The sequence below is a fragment of the Pelodiscus sinensis genome, chromosome 10, assembly GCF_049634645.1.
Source record: "Pelodiscus sinensis isolate JC-2024 chromosome 10, ASM4963464v1, whole genome shotgun sequence".
NCBI classification, from domain to species: domain Eukaryota; kingdom Metazoa; phylum Chordata; order Testudines; family Trionychidae; genus Pelodiscus; species Pelodiscus sinensis.
In genome coordinates this window covers 30,580,117-30,604,279 of record NC_134720.1, presented here as the reverse complement: position 1 = coordinate 30,604,279, position 24,163 = coordinate 30,580,117, and the positions used below count along the sequence as shown (strand labels likewise).

General features: G+C 43.1%; 1 protein-coding gene across 16 annotated transcripts in view; it reads left to right on the top strand.

Annotated features, from left to right (window-relative positions):
* Positions 1 to 24,163, top strand: part of VEPH1 (ventricular zone expressed PH domain containing 1) — a 206,920-nt gene that overhangs the window by 159,333 nt on the left and 23,424 nt on the right. For 10 of the 16 annotated variants that reach the window (XR_012906258.1, XM_025184859.2, XM_025184857.2 and 7 more), the window contains one exon: positions 8,384 to 8,501. Coding sequence is in view for 12 of the 16 variants with exons in the window: in XM_025184859.2 (XP_025040644.2) it covers positions 8,384 to 8,501 (118 nt within the window). In the remaining 4 variants the exon portion in view is untranslated. Of the gene's footprint in view, positions 1 to 1,376; positions 2,328 to 2,359; positions 3,075 to 3,426; positions 3,888 to 8,383; positions 8,502 to 21,079; positions 22,887 to 24,163 lie in introns of those variants that run through there. The other 6 variants (XR_012906259.1, XR_012906257.1, XM_075937778.1 and 3 more) reach the window with 6 other exon arrangements.

Sequence of the window (24,163 nt, the reverse complement as noted above, 5' to 3'; positions counted from 1 at the left end):
AATTTGGAGGGACTCTATTCAATCAGTGAGTTACTCCAAATTAATGCTGGTATACTTGAAAGCCGAATGTTGACTCCAGTTGAATTGCTTCAGATTTGCATCATGGTAACAGACTACAGATTTAAAGCCAATATATTCAGCCAGCTAACTATCATAAATACCTAGCATTACACAAAGACTCTTACGCAGCAATGAACTGTATATTCATGCCACAAAAACATTTATACAACACAGTTTAAAATTTGCCAGAAATAAAGTATTTCCAGATGTATACCCTTATAAATTTCCGGTCAGTTGCTTCATATTTCTTTATCATAGAACATAGGCTACATTATAAAAAACAGAACTAGTTTTATACTCATTGCAAAATCCATTGTGTTGATTCATGCCATAATTTATCAGAACAGTGACTGAATAGCTATTTTATGACCATTACATGATTCCTTCAGATTTCTTTGCTGAATTAGTAATTTTGCAATTAACTAATTAACATTTGTAACCAATTATCATTCTCCATTTATTACATTTCTTCCCTCAATATATTGCTTTATCCATCAAGAAATAATGTCCTATTTTCACAACGGAGTACTTATCTTACACCTTCACATGGATCCAGGTGAGGGACAAGGAAATCTCTTGCCCCAAAAGTTTGACTATCCTCCAACACCTCACAAGATGGCTTATTTGAAACAATTGCTGATCACTACAGACTTTTCTTGACCATTTTCTCCATCCCCTGGCACCATAGCAAATATCCCCTAGCCAACCAAGAGGTGGTTTTGACAGCATAGAGATGGCACCTGCTCTCTGGATTTTTTTTTCCTTTCAATCCTGACACTATCAGCTCATCTCTCCTTAAGGTGTTATTTCTGGGAGACCCCGGGGATGCGTTGGAGGAGGCATCACCTCCCCTGTGCCTGCCCAGCTTTCCAGTGACAGATTATGGCAGAGAATCTGCAACACACCATGGCAGAGAGGACCACACATCCCTGGGCGCCTTCCATCCCCATTCTTTTGCTCACGTCCTCTTCTTGGAAGCTTTTCCTTCACTGATACAAAGGACCAACAGCCAGGAAAATTTCAAGAAATTAGCTGGGAATGCCCTGCTTATGTTCCATTGCCTGCAATCAATGTGACTGAGCCTCCCACTGAAAAACCTGAGGTGATTCTTGCCTGAGTAGTTACCAAGTATCTTGCCATTGACAAGACAGCTGAATGAGTTTGTCAGTGTAGAAAGAGTCCTCCAATTTCAGAGTAAAGCAGCTTGCTTAGTACCATGAATAGAGATGGCCCTTGTTTAGGAGAAGAGTTAGTTCCACTGATAGGTGAAGGACAGTCAGTAAGCAAAGTAATCAAGTTTTATTTTCCATTTTCAGTGAACCAGGGCTCAAGCACCATGAAAGAAAGCACCCCAGATATACACAGCCTGATTATGCCAAACCTGAGATATGCTTGAGTGCAATCCCCATATCAAAGAAACTATTTCAGACACAAGAGGATTCCATGCTGAGGGAAGAGGAATGTATTCCTCATGCAGTCCAGTGGGAGCTGGCACATTAGGCTAGGCCAAGCCAGAAACCACTAGATAACAGGGAAGATCCTCTTGCTTCTGTGAGTTTTATTCCTCTGTTAGGGCATGTCTACACTGCAGTGCTATTTTGAAATAACTCACCTTATTTTGAAATAACAAGGTGAGTGTCTACACAGCAAGCCCATTATTTCGAAACTATTTTGAAATAACAGGCTTCTTATTCCGGAATAATAAACCCTCACGTTGTGAGGAATAACGCCTATTTCAAAATAGAGTGTGTGTAGATGGGGCAGCTGTGGTTAGTTCGAAATATTTGGCATCCAGGGCTTCTCACAGCTGCCCTGGTGGCTACTCTGTCCACATTCATCAGAACTCTATAGTTCCCCTTCCCCTGCAGGGGAAACAGTTTGTGGCACAAAGCAGGCCCTGCCAGCCCTGTGCCACACAATAGCACCCTCTTCTGCCTTCCCTGGTGCCATAGCAAACCCCCGTGCTCCCGCCAAGCCAACAGCCAACTCCCAAGCCCCTGGCTGGGGGTGAAAGAGGAGGGCACCATCCTTGTCTGGTGCGGAGGTCCTGGATCTCGTTGAGTTCTGGGGAGAGGAGGCAAACCTCCAGGATCTCCGTACCAGATGCAGGAATGCTGAAATCTACAGCTGAATGTCCAACAGCCTGGGCCAGAAGGGCCAGTCTGGGCCAGAAGGGCCACATGCGCACCCAGGAGCGGGTGCACATGAAAGTTAAGGAGTTGAGGCAGGCCTACACAAAGGCCAGGAGTGAGCCTCCCACTCAGGGGCGTCACCTAAATTGCACCCCTATTACCAACAGCTCCACCACATCCTGGGAGGGGTTTCAGTCCTTTCCTTGTTATGAATTCTGGCCTGGAGACACCATCGTCAGTTTCCCAGAGGGCAGGACTATGGATGATGAGCATGAGGAGGTGGAGGAGGAAGATGAGGCAAGCCAGGAGACAGTGCCTGCCAGCCAGGAGGTCATCATTTCTCTGGAGCCAATATCCCTCCTCCCAGGATGTCACCCAGGGCTCAGACGAGGACAGGGAGGGCCCATCAGGTGAGTCCTATTACTTTCCCTAGGCACATTTGGCGAACGGTTAGGGGGCTGCATGCTCCTTGCTCAGCCTTCTCGGCCTGGGGATCATGAAGCAGCCTGTGCACATGGGTGCACATGGAGCGCCTGTCTGGAGCATACAGCCTCAATGAGGCTATCACACAGGAACCGTGTGCTCCTGCTCACAGGGTTTCTGGAGAGGCCTGCCTTGCTCCCAACTCCGTGGTGGGACACCTTCCCACCACAAGCCACCACTAAGGAGGCTGGGGTCATGCAACCACACAGGCATGCTGCACACGGCATAAGGTCATGCCCACACTCTGGCAGCATTTGCTCCCAGTCAAGTGTGGTGATGTGGAGGAGGCTGATCTTGTGCAAGGGAATCTGCTGGGAGGAGGAAAAGGAGGGGACCCCAGTACCACCCTCCCCGGCAAGCGGTGTCTACCGCTCATGCACACCTCCCAACAGCCCCCCCCCCCCCCCCCCTCCAGAGGGCAGGGAGAGAAGTCCTCTGCCTATGGGACACGGCCACTGTCAGACCCGGCATGTGAGTGCGGAGCTGCTCTGTTGCCCCCCTCCCGCCTGCAGCTCCCAGCCTGGCCAGCACCTTCCCATGCCTGCTTGTCCCTGGGATGTGGAAATGGTGAGGCTCCCTTGGGATGACTGTACCTCTGCAGGATAGTGCCTACTCTCTAGGTCACAGATGGCCTTGTTCAAAGCAAATTGCCGTCATCCGGACCAAAACCTTTTGGAGTCAGATCACACATTGGGGCTAGGCTTCATGCAATGTCTCTTGGGATAACTGCCCCTCTCTCTGTTCTTCACAGCTGAACCAGCTGTGAGTGAGGTGCATCCACCACCTTCTGTGCTAGCCTGCTGACCCCACAAGACCTGCAGGTGCCAGCGACCCTGGGATGACCTAGAGAGGGAACACATTGCCTGCCTGCATGCCCTTCAGTCATCTCTTTGCAGTAGGCGCAGAAGTTGGACACTGATCTGGAGCTGCACTGCACCACCTGACAAGAGCTGTCGCAGCAGACCCAGAACATGTGTGCAGCATACACCGCCACCATCAACCGCCTGGTGGCTGCCATTGAGCGGTCCAGCAGCTGCCTCCCACTCTTGCTGCTGCTCCTGCTCCCTCCCTTTCCCCCTCCATTTTCTCCTGCCAGGTTCGCCCACAAGGTGCCAGGTGCGTGGCAGGTGCCAGTCCCAGCCCCATCCCTGAGCCCTTCCTCCCCCTCTTCCCAGGTTCCTTTATTAGTCCCTCCCCAGTTCTAGATTACACAAATAAAAATCAGAGAGTTTATTAGTTAAACAAATAGTCTTTTTTATTTGGCTTACAGGAAAGGGGAGTGGGTAGGTGGGAAGGGAAGGTCAGGGATGGGAGGGGTGGGAGAGGAAAGGCACAGAGGGACAATTCAGAGGCCCGCTTGTCGGGGGGCTATTGAAAAGTACCCCTTCCGGTTGATATAATTAAAGGCCTGGTGGTGGGGGCCTGGATGTGGATGTGGGTGCCATCAATGGCCCCCTCACACTTGGGGAATCCCATGACAGCAAAGCTGGCAACAATGGGGTCCACATCACCCAGGATGACGACCCTGTGCAGCTGGACAGTGTTGATGGCCCTCACCACTGGTAGAAGTATCTAAACAGAGAATCGCACGGTTTCCAGAGCCCCCAGGAATTCCCCAAGACCAGCCCCTTCCCACAGCTGGAGCAACCCCAACTTACCCCATCCCTGGCAGGGCTTTATGAAGGCAGGACTGTAAAACCTCTAGGGACAAATATCCCCCCCTTCCCTAGGGAACCCCATTTTAGTGCTTCACCACCCTCCTGGGACAATAGCAAGAGTGACATACCTGCGTAAGCACGGCCCCGACGGTTGATCTTCCCATGCTGAGCTGGTTCCCACCAGAACGGTAGCTGTCCAGCATGGCGAGCTTTCAAAGTACGATGGCAACCCACTTCTGGAGGGGGATGGCAGGTCTCATGCAGGTGTCCCATTGCCGAGGGCAGGGCCGAGCTACTTGCACAGCTCCAGGATGATGTCCTTCTACATGTGGAAGTTCTGGAGCCATTGCTGGTCAGCCCACTATTCTGCAAGGATCTGATCTCACCAGTTGGAACTGGTGTCCCAGCACAAGAAGCAGCTGTGCATGGTGTGCAGGGAAGAGTGGCAGGGGATGTGCTGCATGAGCAGCACGTGGAGAGAGGTGAGGAGGTGCCCAGCAATGAGCTGCAGGTTTTGTTCCTGCAGTGCCACGTAAGCAGCCTGTAGTAACTGCAGCAGGAGGTGCAGCAGGAGGTCAAAGAGCTGGTGAGTGCTTTGCAGCAGGTCCAACTCCATTGCTGGAGTGCTGTGGCATCTGCAAGAGCAACCAGAGCAGGCAGTGAGATGAGTTTACTGTCCCTGAAGGAGGTAGGCAAAGGTGAAAAGCCTGAGACACGGCTATAGAGGGAAGACACTTTAAGCACAAGCCTCAGATAGCCTCAGGCAGCAGCTACAGGAAATGACTGCTGTCCTGATGCCCTGCCCGAAGTGCTTCCAGGGGGCCTTAAGTGCAATTTAGCCTTCAACCTCCAATAAGTGTGGACATGCTATTTCGATATAGATCTGTGCTATTTCAATGGGCATTTGTAGTGTGAACGCGCTATTTCGAAATAGCTATTTCAGGAGTTATTATTCCAAAATAGCTTATTTTGAAATAACCTTGCAGTATAGACTTATTCTTAGAGAAGATGGTTTTAAAACTTAAGAAGATTCAGCTTTTCAGACCTTAGTTCTTGATGTGCTGAAAAGCACATTTATGTTTCAGCTTCATTTGGACAGAGAAGAAACTTTCTTTGTTTCATTTCTGATGATGGAAATTAAGAGTTTATAATTAGCAGGTTTTTCTGATGTGCTTCTTTGGTAGACATCCCTCCATGGGACAATAAATGTATACAGTATTTGTGCATATGTCTGTTTGAAACTCAGCAGTTGATTGAGATGAGGTCTTTTAGGGTATGTCTACACTGCATTCCTCTTTTGAGAGAGGAATGCAAATGCAGCTGAGCGAAATTGCAAATTAAGTGCGGATTTGAATTTCCCATGCTTCATTTGCATAATCACGTCTAGGCGCTATTTCGAAATACCCTATTTCGAAAAAAGAAATGCAGTCTATACACTGTTATTTCGAAAGAAAAACCTTCTTTCAAAATTACTTTTACTCCGTATAAAATGAGGTTTAAGGGTAACTTTGAAAGAAGAGTTTTCTTTCGAAATAACCACATCTAGACTGCATTTCTTTTTTCAAAGTAGGGTATTTTGAAATAGCGGCCGGATGAGATTATGCAAATGAAGCGTGGGAAATTCAAATCCGCGTTTCATTTGCAATTTCGCTCGGCTGCATTTGCATTCCTCTCTTGAAAGAAGAATGCAGTGTAGATATACCCTACAGAGGGGCAGGGTATTCAAATATTTTTATCCCCATATAGAGATATGGAAGGTTATAGTCCCTGGCTGTGAAAACAATGGGTCAAATTTCCCCCTTTCCTCTGCTTGCCAGCACCAAGAATATTTAAAGCCAGGAACTCCAGCCAGCTGGGGATTCCTTCAATATGGGGGAGCCCTGAATGGCATAGAGCTAATGTAACAGGCTCTTCTCCCCTTGTTTCTAGAGGCATGGCCAGGAAAAAAGGCAACGCTAGAATGTGGTTGTGGTGCAGCAATCCATAAATAGTGGTTCCTTTAAGGTTTATTAGGAAAACATCCTGGGCCAGAATTACCCATTCCAGCTTTTCCTGGGGCAATACTGGAGAACCACAGAGGGGAAAGAAATGGCCTTAAATGACAGGGAATCAAACCATGCCTTTTTCCCAGTTAGAGACACCTGGGAAGAGATCATAGAACCATAGAGCTGGAAGAGACCTCAGAAGGTCATCAAGTCCAGCCCCTTGCTCTAGGCAGGGCCAATCCCAATGGATTATGCTGCTGGTTCTCTTTTGGAAAGCTGAACAACTGAACTTGCTTTTCTGTTTTGCTTTGTAGAAAGGGTGCCATGAAGATGATCTAACAAGCCTGTGTATACTTCGTATGCTTTGTGTGGTGAATCTGCACCAAAACCCTTGTCAGAAGAAGGCTTTTTTTTTAATTTTACAAACTTCATGGGTGTGGTGTTGAGTAGGGATATTAAATATCGCTTAATTGAATAGTCAAGTAACCTCATGGATTCTTATCAGTTACTTGACTATTCTCTAGTCCCCAGGGGTGGGACTGGCAGCCAGTACAATCTGGTCTCACTCCCGAGAAGCCCCCTGCCACTCCACACTGCTGCTCCTGCATCAGAGGCAGCAGTATGGGGTGCCAGATGGGAGCTGATCTGCGAGGGGAGCCGGTTTAAAAACCAGCTTCTCTTGCAGACCAGCGGCCTGCCACCCCACACTGCTGCCTCTAAGACAGGGGTAGCATCGGCCCCTGTCTGGGGGGCCGGGGCCTGAGCTTCTGGACCTGGCATGAGCCAGAACTAAGCTGGGCTGTCTGCCTGCCCACCTCCTAATAACACTTCTAATGCAGAGCCACAGTAGGGGTAGGTCCTGGACCCATTGCAAGCTAGGACTGAGCTGGTCTGCTGGCCAGCCTGCTAAAAAATGTACTGGTGGGAAAGGAAATGTGTGTAGTCTGTAGCATTAACCCATAAGCTCTTGCATATCAGTTAATTGGTCAATCGACTACACTTTTACATCCCTAGTGTTGAGGCTGCTAGACATACTTCGGCAGGGTGTAGGACAAGCCCACACAAATGCCACAGAAGCCTTTGCTGAGCAATCCCAGAATTTTCCTTTTATATTTGTAACAACTGTCTCGGTTAGTATTACTTAACCCCAGACTTTATTCAACTGTGGTGATATCCCAGTCATTTCTATTATACTTCTCAACAACTGGTGTTAAATTGGCCTGACTTACATGGCATCACTAATAGCCAAGGGAAGGATCTCCAGCCTTTCTAAACATGAAGTTTTGTCTGGCAGATGTAATTTCTATAGGTTTGTTGGACTGAGTCAAGACGATAAGTTTGTTTTTAAAACATAATTCTTATGTTGCTAACACTTCTTGCTGGGACAATAAGAATGTCACACACTGATGGAGTCTGTATGAGATTCATTTATTCTATTACTGCTGCTGTGTTGGAACAAAGCCTTAAAATATCAGTGTTGCTCACCAGAGGTTTGAGTTCTGGCACACCAGACCCTCTTGTCTGTCTTTTAAAAAAGAGTGGGCCCCAACCTACCATTCAGTGATTAACACTCTGCTGTGGCCTTATATTCATTTAAAGGGGAAGACATTCTGAGCAGAGTAGTGTCAGTAGAGTCCACTGGAGAGTAGGGGATCAGAAAAAAAAAAACAGTACTAGAGTGAGGATGAAAGCGGTAAAGAAGTTGTGGCCAGAGGGCAGCTATGGCAGCTAGGAGTGGTCCAAGCACAGTTGGCAAGAATGGCAAAACTCCCTAAATCCTACTTTCTGAAGAGCTGCAACTTCAGCTGCTTCTGATAAGAGAAAAGAAACACTCTGTTTCAGCAGATGCACCCAAATGGGGTATTTGGTTCCACAAAACATAAGACAGAAGGGACTGAACTAGATCTTAACACCACCGTTCTCCCCAGCTCAATGCTCACTATAAAGTCCCATCTCTAGTTTTTATCAGGTGGAAGCACTGACCCATATGATTTTATTTTACAAGTAATAAATTATGGGGCAAGCAAATTGTTCATACTGTGAAATTTTTTTAATATTGTCCTAGGATCTGGACCAAGTACAGATACATCTGGAAGAAGTGAGGTTCTTTGATTTATTTGGATACAGTGAGGAAGCAGGAACTTGGCAATGTTTCATGTGCAATAATCCTGAAAAGGCAACAGGTAAGGAATTTTCATTCACTACTTTCATGCAACAAGTAGCAGGGTTCCAGTTCAGGCTGACTACCTTACCTGGCTGGGTGATGCAGTGTAAACTCTAGGAGGCCAAAAGCAACATGATTCCTACACTTTATGTAGCAGTAACAAACATGTATTGTTGGGTTTTTCTACATGGGGGTACTCAAGAAAATTGAGTCAGATCCTTGGGTGATAAGTTACCATGCCTAAAAAACACCTTACTCCGGAATGAAACCAAGAGAGGAAAGTTAATGTAATTTAATTTACATTAACATCATACTTTTAATTGATTCATTCACCTTAATTTTCCTGAGAGTTCGTGTGTAGACATGGCCTAATTATGAGGGGGGCTGTTCGGAGGGGAAATACTGCAGCAAACTCCAAAGAAAAGGGCAGACAAGTTCTCCCTTTAACTGAAGCATATCAGTAAAGTTCTTCCCTTCCGTTATCTACCCAGTACTTCTGGAGAGATAAAGGACCAAGTTCAAACCCTATTAGCTATGTGTTGGAAATGGGGGTGTAAACACAGAGGCTGTGTCTACACTGGCATGATTTTACACAAATACTTTTAACAGAAAAGTTTTTCCATTAAAAGTGTTTGCTCAAGAGAGTGTCTATACTGGCATGTGCTTTTGCGCAAAAGCATCCATGCCAGTGTAGACGCTCTCTTGCTCAAGAAAGCTCCAATGGCCATTTTAGCCATTGGGCTTTTTTGCGCAAAAAATTGATGTTACCTGTCTACACTGGCCTCTTGCGCAAGAACACTTGCGCAAAAAGACTTATCCATGAGCAGGAGCATCAGAGTATTTGCGCAAGAAGCACTGATTTCATACAGTAGAACATCAGTGTTCTTGTGCAAATACTCGCGGCCAGTGTAGACAGGCGGCAAGATTTTGCACAAAAGCGACCACTTTTGAGCAAAATCTTGCCAATGTAGACACTGCCAGAGTGAATGCAGGCATGTATACTGGCCTGACCAAAGCCCTAAACACTTACACTGTGCAGCAAGAGTAATTTACAGACATGGAGTGGCCAGGTAAGGGAACGTGAATATAAAAGACCATGCTGGCCCAGGCCATGGGTTAAATCTGAGAATGTCCTTACTGCAGGTGTTTAGGGAGCCTAAAATAGATACAACAATTGCCCTTTAATTGGAAGAAGTGGCTTCAGTTTTACTCAGAATTATTAGTTTTACTGTGATCAAGTTCCTGGCACTCTTTTTCTGACAGTGGTTAAATATAGGTGAAATGCAGATGAAAAATACAGGTGTGTCAACTTGCCTACTATATTTGGTTTGATTGGTAGAGCTAGTAGCACTGCTTGTTACTAAGATTGCCTGACATTTCTCATTATAAGACCCTCTTTTCATTTGCTTATAATTTAGCTAAACTTTGATTGTCTGGACAGACATTCTCCCAGTTTATCAGGTGTCTGCTTCTCGCTGACTTTTTTTTAAAAAAAATTTCAGCTAAAACCGTTTGTCCATATTAAAAATTCTGATGACTTTTCATAGGAAGAGCTCTATACCCCCATACTTTGAAACAGGAACTTGGCAGGAGGTGGCCTTTGTGTCGGGAAGTGCCTTCTGCAATCATTGTGAGCATCTGTCCAAAACTAAACAGATTGGCGGGAATAGGCAGAAGGGCTCAAGTTTGGGCAGAAGAGCCTGTGCCTACGGTAGCAGAGCCTAGAATGGAACCCAAGAGCACCACGTCACTGGAATAAGCCTGGTTTAAAATGAAATCAGAGTGTCGTCTCAGTCTACACGGCTTCTTTTTGCACAAAACCCCCATCTTGAGAAGAGCTGTTCTGCTGCTTTTTTTCAGGCAGAATGGCTCTTGCACAAGAAGGGGGTTTTGTGCAAAAAGGAGCAGTGTAGAAGGCTCCTTTTTGCACAAAAGCCCCTTGCGCAAAAATGGTGGCTCATTAAGTATGCAAATGAGGCATGGGTGATATTCACCTCATTTGCATATTTTCTTGCACATGAAAGCACAGTATAGATGTAGCCCGGAGCATGGCTCCCAGCTCTGTAGCACTGGCCACACTGGCACTTCACAGCACTATAACTTTCTGGGCTTGGGAAAGAAAGCTACAGTGCAGTAACTTGCCAGTGTAGACAAACCCTAAATCTGTTTAAAATAACACCAGTGCAATAGCGTATTCAGATTCATGTCTCACTTTCCCTGACTCAGCTAGTCTTTCTTCATACCTATTAGGGATCTAAAGGTTTAACCCATTAAACAGTAAGCATTGCCTTGCCAACATACTTACCGGGTTAACCAGTTAACCAGAGCCCGCCCAGCTGGAGTATCCCCCCACCTGTACCATGCTGTAGGCAGGGGCTGCTCCAGCCCAACCGGGTGCACTGTGCTGCACCACACTGCAATGAGCCCTCCAGCCCAGCCAAGCCAGAGCAGCTCCCACCCACTGCATGGTGCGACAGGTCCTGAACCGCAGGTGGTTTTCTGGTTAAACTATAGGTTTAACCAGTCAACAGCTTGCCCGGGTTTTTACAGCTCTAATACCTGTGTGAGATTTGAGACTTTTCCAGTAAGGGCGAAATAACTGGGCTGCCTAATACAACAAGTCATTGATTGGCTCAGTGGTATTTGTTTCTTTACTTTCAGTATTTTGTTGACATCTACAATGTTACAGGGTGAGGTGCATCTGATTTGCTAACGTACAAGACAGTGAGACAAAGTTATCCCTGAATGCAGCTATAGCAACAGTGAATTTACTCAAATATCTCCATATTGTGGACATTTCACATATTTGTCCAGAGGGGGATGTGGGAGGAAAAATTGATAAGATTTAAAGTGTGTTGCCCTCTGAAGATAATATTAGCAAGACTGATGAGAAACATGCATCAGTGACAGAGTTACTAGCAATTAGAGATTCTGTCCTACTTCATGGTGCAGATTTCTATAAAATCCAGATTGAGTCCATGCCAGAACAAGCAAACCATACACTAATATGTGTAAATGTACCTAAATAAAATAAGGCCTAAACAAATAGTAATGAGAAGAGTAGTACATCTCTGATAACATTTTTCTTTCTTAGGACCTGGTACTGAGAAATGCTGAGCACCAGCAATTTGCACTGAAATCAGTGGGGCTTTTAGGATTTGGACTCACATGAATAAACTGAGAGTATGAGGAAAATAAGGGCCATATTTTACCCACAATAAGAGACACTTAAGAGTCTGAATTCAGAGTACTTGAACAGATCACTAACATCTTGAGTGCATAAATGTTATATTGAGCATGGCTCTGAGAGTCTTTTGAAAGAAATGCCTGAAAGGACATGAAGTGTGTCTTCAGAATATTTAAAGCAAATAGGTTGGCATATTCAATTCTCTTTTTGTTGTTGTTGTTGTTGTTTAAAAGTAGATCATTGTCAGCGCGACAGCCATTTAAATTTAAATGAAGCGGCGATTATTTAAATCGCCGCTTCATTTTCCTATGCCGAGTAGCTTAATCTACATGCCTCTGTCACCAGAGGCATGTAGTCTAGACATACCCTTATAGTACAGCCCTCTTGTACATATGTAGTTTTTATATTATTATTCTATAGACAGAGAATTCACTTTGTTGTTATAAACCATATATTAGGGCATCAGTCTGTACTTCTATAGTTACTTTCATCTGAGGGTTTCACAGTACCCAGGGACATTAGATACTTAGGCCTTACAACACCTTTCCTAGGTAGATAATTTTGGTTAATTTTATAGCAAGGGAAGCCAAGCCCTAGAAAGATGAAGTGACTTGTTCAAAGTCACAGAGCAGTGAACAAAACTCAGAACTTTTTGCCTGTTGGTCCCTTTCTCAACCACTAGACCAGATCTCCCACATAAATGCAGCTATCCAAGCGTTAGTTGCTGTAGGAAGCATTCCCTGAATGTTGAGAATTAAAAGTCTTGAGATGTATTGCATTAACACATCACTCTTCATCTCAGTTCCTTGTTTATCTTGTAACATAAAAAACAGATTGTCACACATTCAGAATAAACTTGCTTCTTTGGATAGAGCATGTCAGTGCTTTTAGCATCACTACTTCTTCCTTCAATACCTATCCTTTCTATCCAGTAGGGGCAAGACAGGAAATAGGCTTTTTTACAAAAGAGAAATTTCTTTCTAAGAAGGTTTTAAAATATTTTAATGATAAAATTATGCAGAAAGTTTACCTGTCCTATAGAGGCTTTGTGTGTGGAGAGCACCTGAGAATGGAAGTGTCTGATATATTTAGCAGCTTCTTGAATTCTCAAAAGCTGATAAAGACAAGGTCTGAAACTGTTCCCATTTGCACTTGTTTTCCCTTCAGGTAACTCCATTTAAATCATTGGAGTTAAGTTACTCCTGATTTATACAGGTATAAGCAAAAAGTCTTAGGCCTAAACACAGATGGGACACTAGACACTGGAGTTGATGGGAAAGGGATTAGGAATAAAATGAATGAGTGAGAAAAGGTTCAAGACATTCTGTATTCTATACACTCATCTCATCTGGCAAGCATGGAAATCCAAACATTTTCCTCAATCTGTTTTATACTCCCAAGAAGGAGCAGCTATTCCAAACTGCTCGGGAGTGTAATCCTCTTTCTTGAATGTTCACTTTGTCTTGTAAATTGCAACATTTCTTGCCATGTGGAGAGTGGAAAATGATTGCTTCGGAGACTTCCTGTCCTGAGAGAACAACTCCATTTCCTTATTAACCACATTCAAATGAACAACTGATATTTCTCAGGATAGATGGGGGCCTGTGAAAAGTACTGAAATGTCCTGAGGGAATATGCCCTCATGCTGCATATTATAGACTTTATTACTTTATGAAAAGAGAAAAAAACGGGGATTGGGAAACTGGAATTGACAGCATAACTTCTCATCTACACAGGATGGGATGCAGCCACCCACAATGAAAAATGGGGAGGGCCATGAGCCTTTGAGATGTATATTGACCAGGCCAGACAGACTCTATGCCAAGCGCTCAGTGGACACAAATCAGATATCAGAAATGATAAGATACATTAACCTGTAGGGAAACACTTTAACCTCCCTGGACATTCAGTAATGGATTTGAAAGTAGCCATCCTTCTACAAAAGAATTTCAAAAACTGGTTACAAAGGGAGACAGCTGAACTGGAGTTCATTTGCAAATTCAACACTGTCAACTTAGCACTGAATAAGGATCTTGACTGGTTAATGCATTACAAAGGCAATTTCTCCTCTCTGAATATTCACATCTGCAAACCAAATGCTATGAATGATCCATTTCCATCCTGACTTGATTAGCTTCATTAACACAAGCAACTTCTTCCTTATATCTACTCCTTTTTCTGTAATTTCTACTCCAATCATCTGATGAAGTGGGTTTTACCCATGGAAGCTTATGCCCTAATAAATCTGTTAGTCTCTAAGGCAGGGGTGGGAAAAATCAGGCCCAGATGCCGGATCCGGCCCGCCAAGCATTTCTCTTCGGCCTGCCCAGCTGATTAGCAAAGCCTGCATACTTACAGCCAGCCACGTGTGTTCAGCTGCCCTTCCTCCCACCTTACTCCATCCTGCTAGCTGTGCAGAGCAGAGGTGGCGTGGATATCGGAGAGGGAGGGAGGTGAATGGAAGGGAGAGTGGAGAGCTCAAGTCAGGGTGTTCCACTGCCCCTGTACCTTATCTCTGCACAGCAGGTGTCAGGGAGAGGGAGACACACCATGGAGCTGCTCCAATCTGAAGCATGGATGGTGACTCCGAGGCAGTACAGAGTTGGGGAGAGAGGAGACAACAGAGCATGACAGATTTCCCTTAAAGAGACAGAGCATGGCTTATCTCAGAAACTTACCCATAGCAGCCAGTACACATACTCTATGTCATTGTCACACCCCCTCAGTCTGTGCCACAATTTCTCTGTACCCCACACACACAGTCAAAGTCACATACACACTGCCACACACACGTAATCTGTGTCACAAAGTTTGTCTCTCACACAGAAATTGTCTTTCTTCCACACCCATATACTCTGTGGCTATGTCTACATTGGCCCCTATTCCGTAATAGGGATGCTAATGTAGCACTTGGGAATAGGCAAATCCACGGGGGATTTAAATATCCCCCGCGGCATTTGCATTTTCATGGCTGCCGCTTTTTTCCGGCTTATAGATAAGCCGGAGAAAAGCGCCAGTCCGGAAAATAAGCTCTACTTGAAAGTAGGAATAAGAGATCCTCCGGAAAAGAGCTTATTTTCCAGAGGATCGCGTCCAGACTGGCGCTTTTCTCTACATTAGCATCCCTTTTACGGAATACGGGCCAATGTAGATGTAGCCTCTTTGTCACTCTGTAGCCCTAGACCCACTCCTTCCCTATGCCCCAGCCCACAACCATGTACCAAAATTCATGAAGCAGCCCTCTTGTGGAAATTATTGCACACTCCTTCTCTAAGGTAACACAGGACTTCTTGTTGTTTTTGCAGATACAGACTAACACAGCTATCCCTCTGAATCTGATATTTTGTTGTCAGTTCACCCAGTTTTGTGAAATCCTGTTGTGACTCTTCTGTATGATTTGGACTTAACTATATTCAGTAATTTAGTATAGTGTACAAACATGTTTCCCCCTTTTTCCAGATCATTTATGAATATGATGAACCACACGGGTCACATTATAGATCCCTGGAGGACACTACCATTTATCTCTCTCCATTCTGAAAACTGAGTATTTATCCCTACTCTTTGGCTGCATCTAGACTGGCAAGTTTTTCTGCAAAATCAGCTGCTTTTGCAGAAAAACTTGCCAGCTGTCTACACTGGCCGCTTGAATTTCCGCAAGAACACTGACTTCCTACTGTCTGAAATCAGTGCTTCTTGCGGAAATACTATGCTGCTCCCGTTCGGGCAAAAGGCCCTTTTGCGCAAAACTTTTGCACAAAAGGGCCAGTGTAGACAGCTCAGATTTGTTTTGCGCAAAAAAGCCCCGATGGTGAAAAAAGCACTTTTTGCAGAAAAGCGTCCATGCCAATCTAGACGCTCTTTTCCGCAAATGCTTTTAACGGCAAACTTGTCCATTAAAAGCATTTGCAGAAAATCATGCCAGTCTAGACGTAGCCTTTTTGTTTCCTGTCTTTTTTACCAGTTACAGATCTATATAAGGATCCTCCCTCTTATCCCATTACTGCCTACCTTAAGAGCCAGTAGCTTTCTGAAAATTAAAATACATTATATCAAGTGCATAACCATTCTCCACATGTTTGTTGACCTCCTCAAAATTCTGTGGATTGGCTAGGCATGACTTCTCATTATAAAAGCCATGATGACTCTTCCACATCATGTTGTGTTCATCTGTCTGACTACTATGTTCTTTACTATGATGCCAGCCAATTTGCCTGATACTGAAATTAGGTTTACAAGCCTGTAATTGCCAGGATTGATTCTGGAGCCTTTTAAAAAAAATCAGTATTACATAGCAATCTGCCGGTCATCTGGTACAGAGTCTGATTTAAGCAGTAGGTTACATACCACAGTTAGTAGTTCCAAGTACCTACAGAACATTTGGGTGAATACCATCTAGTCCTGGTGATTTATTTCTGCTTAATTTATCAATTTGTTCCAAAAGCTTGATACTATAGCTCAATCTCAGCAGTTCCTCAGATTTGATACCTAAAAAGAATGGCTCAGGTATGACAATCATCCTCACATCTTATCTAGTGGAGATCAATGCAAACAATTCATTTAACTTCCCTGCAGTGGCACATCGAGTGTTCACTTAGCTCAAGAGTGGGCAAATACTGGCCTATGGGCTGGATCTGGTTCACCAGGATTAGTCCCTCGTGGGGCCCCACCTCTATGTTTACCTGCACCTCCACAGGTATTGGGTGACCACAGCTTTCGTTGGCCGCAGATTAACATTCACAACCAGTGGGAATGACAGAAAGTGGTGTTATGGTCCGTTCTGCTTCCTACAGCTTACATTGCCACAAACAGCTATCCGTAGCCAACGAGAGCTGTGATCACCCAATACCTGCAGAGGCCCAGGTAAACATAGCGATGTCGGCATGCCAGTGACTAACCCTGGTGGGCTTTCACTTTTTTACTGCCCACCCTGATTTAGCTCCTTGATCATCTCATGGCTCCATTGGTTGTTTGTAGGCTTCTTGCTTCTTATATACATAAAAAATGCTATTAGTTTTTATGACTTTTGCTAGTTGCTCTTCAAATTCTACTTATGCCAGCCAAATTATATTTCGACTTGTGTTCCTTTCTATTTTCCTCAATAGGATTTGACTTCCAATTTTTAGAAGATGTCTTTTTGTCTCTAACTGCCTCTTTTACTCTGATGTTTAGCCATAGTGACATTTTTTGTTCTCTTTCTATATATATATATATATATATTTAGGATAGTTTTAGCCTCTATTACAGTTTTTTAAAGAAGTTTCCATGCAGCTTGCAGGCATTTCACTTGTGATCACTGTTACCTGCCAGAACTAGGACTAGCTGGTGTCTAGAAACTATATCTTTGCATCCAATCCTGATGTAACATGTCAATATGGGGATAGTTGTAAAATCCCCCATTATTATTGAGTTTTCTGTTTTCATAGTCTCTTTAATCTCCATGAGCATGTCATTGTCATCATCTTGGTCACATGGTTGGTAGTATATTCTGACTACTATATTCTTATTATTCCACATGGAATTTCTATCAGTAGAGATTCTTTGGTACAGTTTGATTCATGCTATATTTTACTTTATGCTTTCTTTCTCATATATTAGCAATGTGATTTAAAAGATAGGACTCTTTTTTGTATGACCTTTTCTATTCAAGTACTTTGTATTATATCAACTTCTATCCTCTCCTTTTTACTACGATGTAGAGTATTTCCTTTAATAAATTTCCCCTCCCCAAGGCATGTTTCTGTTGAATAATGTTCTCCCTCATGCATTTCAGGTTTCCCTGAAGCTTTAGTTTAAAAACTTCTCTATAATCTTTTTAATTTTACATGCCATCAATCTGATTCCATTTGGGTTAAGGTGGAGGCCATCCTTCCTGAATAGGCATCTCCCTTCCCAAAAGATTCCTGAGTTATTAATAAACCTAAATTCCTTCTCCAAAAATCATCATCTCATCCATCTATTGAGACCAAGCAGTTCTGCCTGCCTAACTGGCCTTACATCTGGAATGCTACCATGGAGGTTCTAAACTTTCTGTTCCACATAAGAAACTGTAGCATATTTGCCCCCTGTAGGCTGATCTGTACTTTAATTCATTGTTCAGTATTTTTCATATTGCTATGTGCAGTGTTCTCTATCTGGCTTTGTAGACTGCCATCTGGACACCCAAATATTTGGAAGATCACTCATCTTTGGTTAGTCTCCAAATGCTTGATTGTTTACCTGAACTTTTTAGAGGCTTCCTTCACCTTCCTCTTCAAGACTAAATAAAAATCTCAATCTCTCCCATGTCTTCCTTCTGCTTGCGAGACTCCAGTTGACCCTCTGACATTCTTTCCAAAAATCCCTTCTTTAATTTGAAGATCCGGCTGAAAAACTCAGCAACTCTGTTGGCCACCTCCATTTGAACCAGCTGTTACGCATTCAGATATCAAATACTTTAGGGCTGCATGTTCCAGAGGGTATTTCACATCCCAGGGCTTATAAGACTTTATTTCAGCAACATCTACCTTCACCAAGGACTTGATCAAAGCACATACAAGCAGTGAAAAGACTCTCATTGACATGCACGGGCCCTTAGATCACACTGTAATACCGACAGAGAGAAGTAGCATTGTTTATTTTTCCATTCATCAGACAGTAACCTTTCCTTTCCCTGATTTACAGACTACGATTAAATGTCAACAGCCTTTATTATGTCTAGATTTATCCCTTTGAACTTTCTGCCATTTTGTAAAACCACTAACAGTTTTTCTTAAGGGAAATTTCTCTGTAGTTTCACTGTTAGGGTCTATGGCAAGTTGGCATGGTGATTTTTTTGTAAGGAATGTAAAATAATGAAAAGTGCATCCCAATTTTTAATGCTCTCAATAACTAAGTAGGGCTACGTCTACACTGCAGAGCTATTTCAGGATACTTCTGGTATCCCAAAATAGTTATTCCACGTCTTTTGAACAAGCCCGTTATTTCAAAATATAATGGGCTCACTAGTCCAATGTCCCTATAAACCTTGTTCCATGAGGAGTAAGGGAGGTTTCAGAATAGCTCTTTATTTCGAAATTTGGTGCTGTGTAGCCAGTGCCAAATTTCAAAATAAGCTATTTTGAAATTAACTCAAAATAAGCCAGGCAATTTGCATAGCTTATTTTGAGCTCTGAGTGCAGTGTAGATGCACCCTAAAAAACAATAGTAAATAGAAATGGCATTGAGAAGTCATAGGCATGAAAAATAGAGTCAATCTCAATATTGCATGTATTGCAAAGGATTAGGAAGGGACCTCAACACGGCTGTCACTGAAAAAATGTGATGGACCCATTGGACAATCTGTTGTGGTATGGGGAGTTCAGTGGATTGAATACAGAACGGGGAGGATCCAAAGATCTTTTAACTGAAAAATAAGCATGCAATAAATATAGAATTGCTGTAGTGACTAGAGAAGTAACACTCTGCAGAAGGGCAATGACCAGTTGTAGAGCACAGACATGTTTATGGGATGACCCATCAGCCTAGAAATGGGAGTTTTATATCACTAAGAACCAGAAATCTCACTTTCCAATGTGATAAAGCTTTTGGTTCCGATTATTCTGTCTGCTTTGTTCTCCTTCTGCCACTCAGGCAGGGCGCTGTCGCCAGATTCTGGCTGTAGCTGGACAGCAGGGAAGTGCCCCATTGGCATATGGCTGGTGGAGGTGCTTGTTCTGCCATATCCTCGTCATGACCACTGTGTACCCCAGCCCCAGCTACCTCCACCTGGCTTAGGAGCACAGAGTGAGCAGGAAGGGGGATGTGACAGAACAGATGAGGCAACATGGCAACTCTGCTGTCTATGTGTAACCCATACGCCTACTGGGTGTGACTCACTGTCCCATGTAGTGACACTTAGAACACTTACAGAGTTTACTGTACAGCCTTAGCTCAGGTGGTAGCGGCTAATGCACTAAGCTCCTGAAAGCCCAGATTCAGTTCTGCCTGTTGGTGTTACATATGCTCCACCTTTTTTTGTGGTTCCATAATAACCTTACTCGAATTGTGTGAAAGAGAGCCATACTCAGTGGCTCTGACTTCCACGCAGGCCAGATAGCCCTAGACCCAGGTGCTATAACTGACTCGAATTTCCTTTCTCTCATACACACATTCCTCTCTCTGTCCCAGGAGTGCTTAAGAATTTAGCCTTGGGTTTATAACTCGGTAGATTACAATATGTTGAATTTTAAACTGCAATATTATTTTTATGGACTAGCTATATTAAGAATTCTAGTGGCTTCTAAAATGTAGTAGTTATAATTTTGTTCTGCCTCTCAGACCTGTACTATTGAATGCATGGTGATAGAGGATCTTGGTTTTACATGGAAAGATATAAAAAGAAGAAACAAGTTTAAAAGAAAAATCCCTCATGCTCTTTAAAATTTCTTGAATATATTTTCTGTAAAATCTGCAGCTTATGCAGAAGAAGTGATGTGGTGGGGTATAAAGGGCACTCATTCCTAACCTGTGACTTGTCACATGTTCATAACATGGTCATCCCAGACACATCATTGATGCCATCAAACCATGCCACACCATTGTCCAAAAACACACAGCCGAAGAGCTAGAGAAGCCTGGTCCAAAGTCTAGAAGAGAAGGACAATGCATTTTGCTTGAGCTACCCCAGACTAACACGGCTACATTTCTATCACTAGAAGAGAAGGGAGGTGTAACTGTGACTGCCTGTTTTAGATGAGGCTCCATATTGTGGTCTCTTAACATTCACAACCATAAGCTCTTCCTATAAATAATTAGGTTAATCTGGAACTGGCCTCTGCATTCAGTGGCAAGTTCACTGTGATTTACATATATTTTAGTGTTAATATTGGGGTTTTGCTACCATTTTTCTATGTTCTGCATTGGATACCATATTGCAGGATGCTGCTTATTAAGGATGTTCAGAATCGGGCAATTGACTAACATGTCATCGATTCAATTTGTATTGACTTCACAATTAGTCAATAAGGGGAGGTGCTCTGTCCCAACACACGCCGGGTCCAAGAGTTACCCCCACTGCAGCTCTGCAGTTTAAATATAGTACATTTAAACTGCAGAGCCACAGAGAGGGTAGGTCCCAGACCCAGCACGAGCCAGGACTGAGCAGCAAGAACCACCCAGCTCTGACTACATTTAAAATACAGAGTCACAGCAGGGGTAGGTCCATGGACTTTTAAGCTAGTTCCCACAGCACCAGCTCCTGCTTCCCCACCCTCGTGCTGCCTCTGATACAGAGGCAGCTAAGGGAGGGAGGGAGTAGTCGAGTAGTGAATCAACCACCTAATAAGCTAAGGCTTATCAGGTAGTAATTACTTGACTAGTTGATTACATCCCTACTGCTTATCCTCAAGATTTAAAAAGGATTCTGCCTTAAAGCCTGCATCCTGTCTTAGACCACCAGATCAGTGACATTCTTCAGAGGCTGCCAACGTGGCTTTCAGAGGCATCATAATCTTTGAGAGTAAGATTATGAGAAGAGCCAACACTTCTTAAACAACATGGAGGATGGCCCCAAGTGGTGAATGTCTGACAAAGTTTGTATATTTCACATGCATTCTTTTTCACTGTAAAGCTTTTATTAGTCAACCAACGGGTTCTATTAAATAATCATAAACTGTCCCTACAATTACCCCCTTTGCCAGGGGGAGGAGGATTCCCACAGTCCCGATATTCATAGCAACTATCCGTGCTTGTTTCAATGTTCAGTGTGCAGTTGGTCTTATAACTGGAAAAACAAAGTTAAATTCTTTCAAATGTTGTTTGTACAGCCCCAGTTGAGAGTCATTAAAGTGTTAGTAAATATAGTACGTATATGCCTGTTAGGAAAAGCTGGCTCTTAACAGCCCCATTTCAACATAACCTCCTGTATTAGCAATTGGCTTCTCAAGATCTTGCAGACAAAAAAACGTTCAGCAAAAACCACTTGATAGCCTCAGAGGGAATTGAAGTACATTCCAGATTCTGGAAGCTTAAAAAGAAATCGCAGTAATCCCTATGGGCTTTAAAAGAGACACAGTGCCCATGGGCAATGATTTGGGTAAAACTGGGGCATTTTATCAATTCCTCTTTTAAAAAAGCAAACCATTCAGCATATTAACTCTCTTGAATGGATTTATCTTTAGCTAGCACTGAAGATTATCTAAAAATTGAAATAGTCAAGCTATAATACTTGTTTGAAAGCTGCAGAAAGTGTAATTCAGTAACATGTCTTTCTCCAGGTTTTTAGCAAAAGCATGAGCAATGATAAAGTGTGAATACATATTTGGCTTGACTGTAGTTATCTTCTTCCACTTACTACCAACACGTTCTAGTTTTAAATTTCGTAGACTTTATTATTGGCCGTAATGGGGGTAGAATTTTTTTGTAAGTACTTTCATGCTTTACTGTTACAAAATTTGAGTTTTATGACTTTGGTTTTATCTAATTTGATTGTTATGTATATTACATGTATATAAAACTTGATATTCATCCTTTCCATTCAATGCCGCCAAAATACTGAAAACACAATGAACTGCAGGCAACTGGTTTTCTAGGCAAAATAATTTTCCATTTTGGTTTTGGAAACATTTTCAGTATTGTAGAATTTCTAGAGAAGTCAGAGATGGTGAAAAAATGTTTTAGTAAATATTTATGTATCTTTAATATTGTGTACAAACACTAGCTTTTAGGATAGAGTCACATATATTAAACCACTCACATCATGATATTATCAAAAATACCAATTTTAGAGCCAAAAGGACCAGAAGAATAATGATCATCTGGTCCTATCTCCTGCATAACACAGGCCATACATCCTCACCCCACAATTTCTGCATCATGCCCATGACTTCGGTTTGAACTACAGCATATTTTATAAATATATTAACCTGATTTTAAAATTTCAAGTGATGGATAATCTACCACATCTCTGAGCAAGGTGATTCAGTGATTAATTACCATCATGGTTAAAAATGTGTGCCTTATTTCTAGTCTAACTTGGTCTAGCTTTAGCTTCTAGCTATTGTATCTTTGTCATGCTTTTTTTCCGGCACAGTAAGAGTCATCTACTATCAGAAATCACTTCCTCACGTAGGCATATGTAGAATGTGATCAAGTTCCTTGTTTACCTTCCCTGGATCAACTAAATAAACAGAATGTCATTAGTTTCTCAGTATAATTCATGTTTTCCAGACAACAGATCATTGTAATCAGTATGGTGATATGGGTGCTAAAGCCAAATTCAGGGTATGTCTAGACTACATGGCTCCATCAACGGAGCCATGTAAACTAGTTTACCCAGCATAGTCAATGAAGCGGGGATTTAAATAATCCCCTCTAAATTAAAATAAACATGGCCACCATGCTGTGCCGACAATCAGCTGATCCAGCACAGCGCGGCAGCCTAGACGCGGATCTGTTGGCTGGGGAAGTCTTTGCTGACCGATCCTGTAAACCTCGTTTCACAAGGCATAAGGGATCAGTCAGCAAAGGCTTCCCCAGCCGACAGATCCGTATCTAGACTGCCATGCTGTGCAGGATCAGCTGATCGTCAGCACAGCGCGGCGGCCATGTTTATTTTAATGAAGTGGGGATTATTTAAATCCCCGCTTCATTGACTATGCCAGGTAAACTAGTTTACATGGCTCCATCGATGGAGCCATGTAGTCTAGACATATCCTCTGTGTCTACGGTTGCTAGTCCTGGGTCAAGTCCTGATATCTTTACACAGTCGAGTATGAACTCAATCTAAGCTCTCTTGTAGCAGTAGGATGTTGCTATCATTCCATGGACTTCAGCAGTCAGCCCTCATTGGCCCCTGTGAAAATGAAAGAAAATCCAGACATTCGTTGGGCGTTCTGATGGAGTTAAGATTGTGTAAAAATAAAATCAGGACTTCAGGATTTGGCTCTAAGTGACTATGACACCATATTGAGATTTAGTTTGTTATAGGAACAAACTGTAGCAACAAACAGGTTATGGAAAGGATCCTTATATCCTACAGATGTTTAGGAAACTTAATTGCTAAGCAAATAAGTAAATCACTTTAAAAAACTTTGAAATAATGCTTCGTTGTTATCCTTTATGAACTCCCCTCTTTTAATCAGGCTTCAGACATACTGGCATCTATTTCATTATGATGTCTGCTGAGCCTGGCATCAGAGAAACCAACGGATTTGTTTCTGGATGAGAATGAGGGTTGTGTTTGTAGGATTCATTCCAGTGACCACAATTTTTGAAAATGTATCTGCATTTCCAATGTAAACCCTGCTATTGAGAAACTTTATAATTTACCCATAAATATCCACTTTAGTCTGAAACTGAATAGCTGCTGTCTACCTACTGTTGATCTCCTCACTAACTCCATCACCTAGTGCCTGAACTTACTGTCCTTTGTGTGGCACTGGTCTACACCTACGAATTAGATTGACTTAGTTATGTTGCTTGGCACTGTGAAAAAACTTGGCACCCAAAGCATCATAGTTGGATCAACCTCCCCC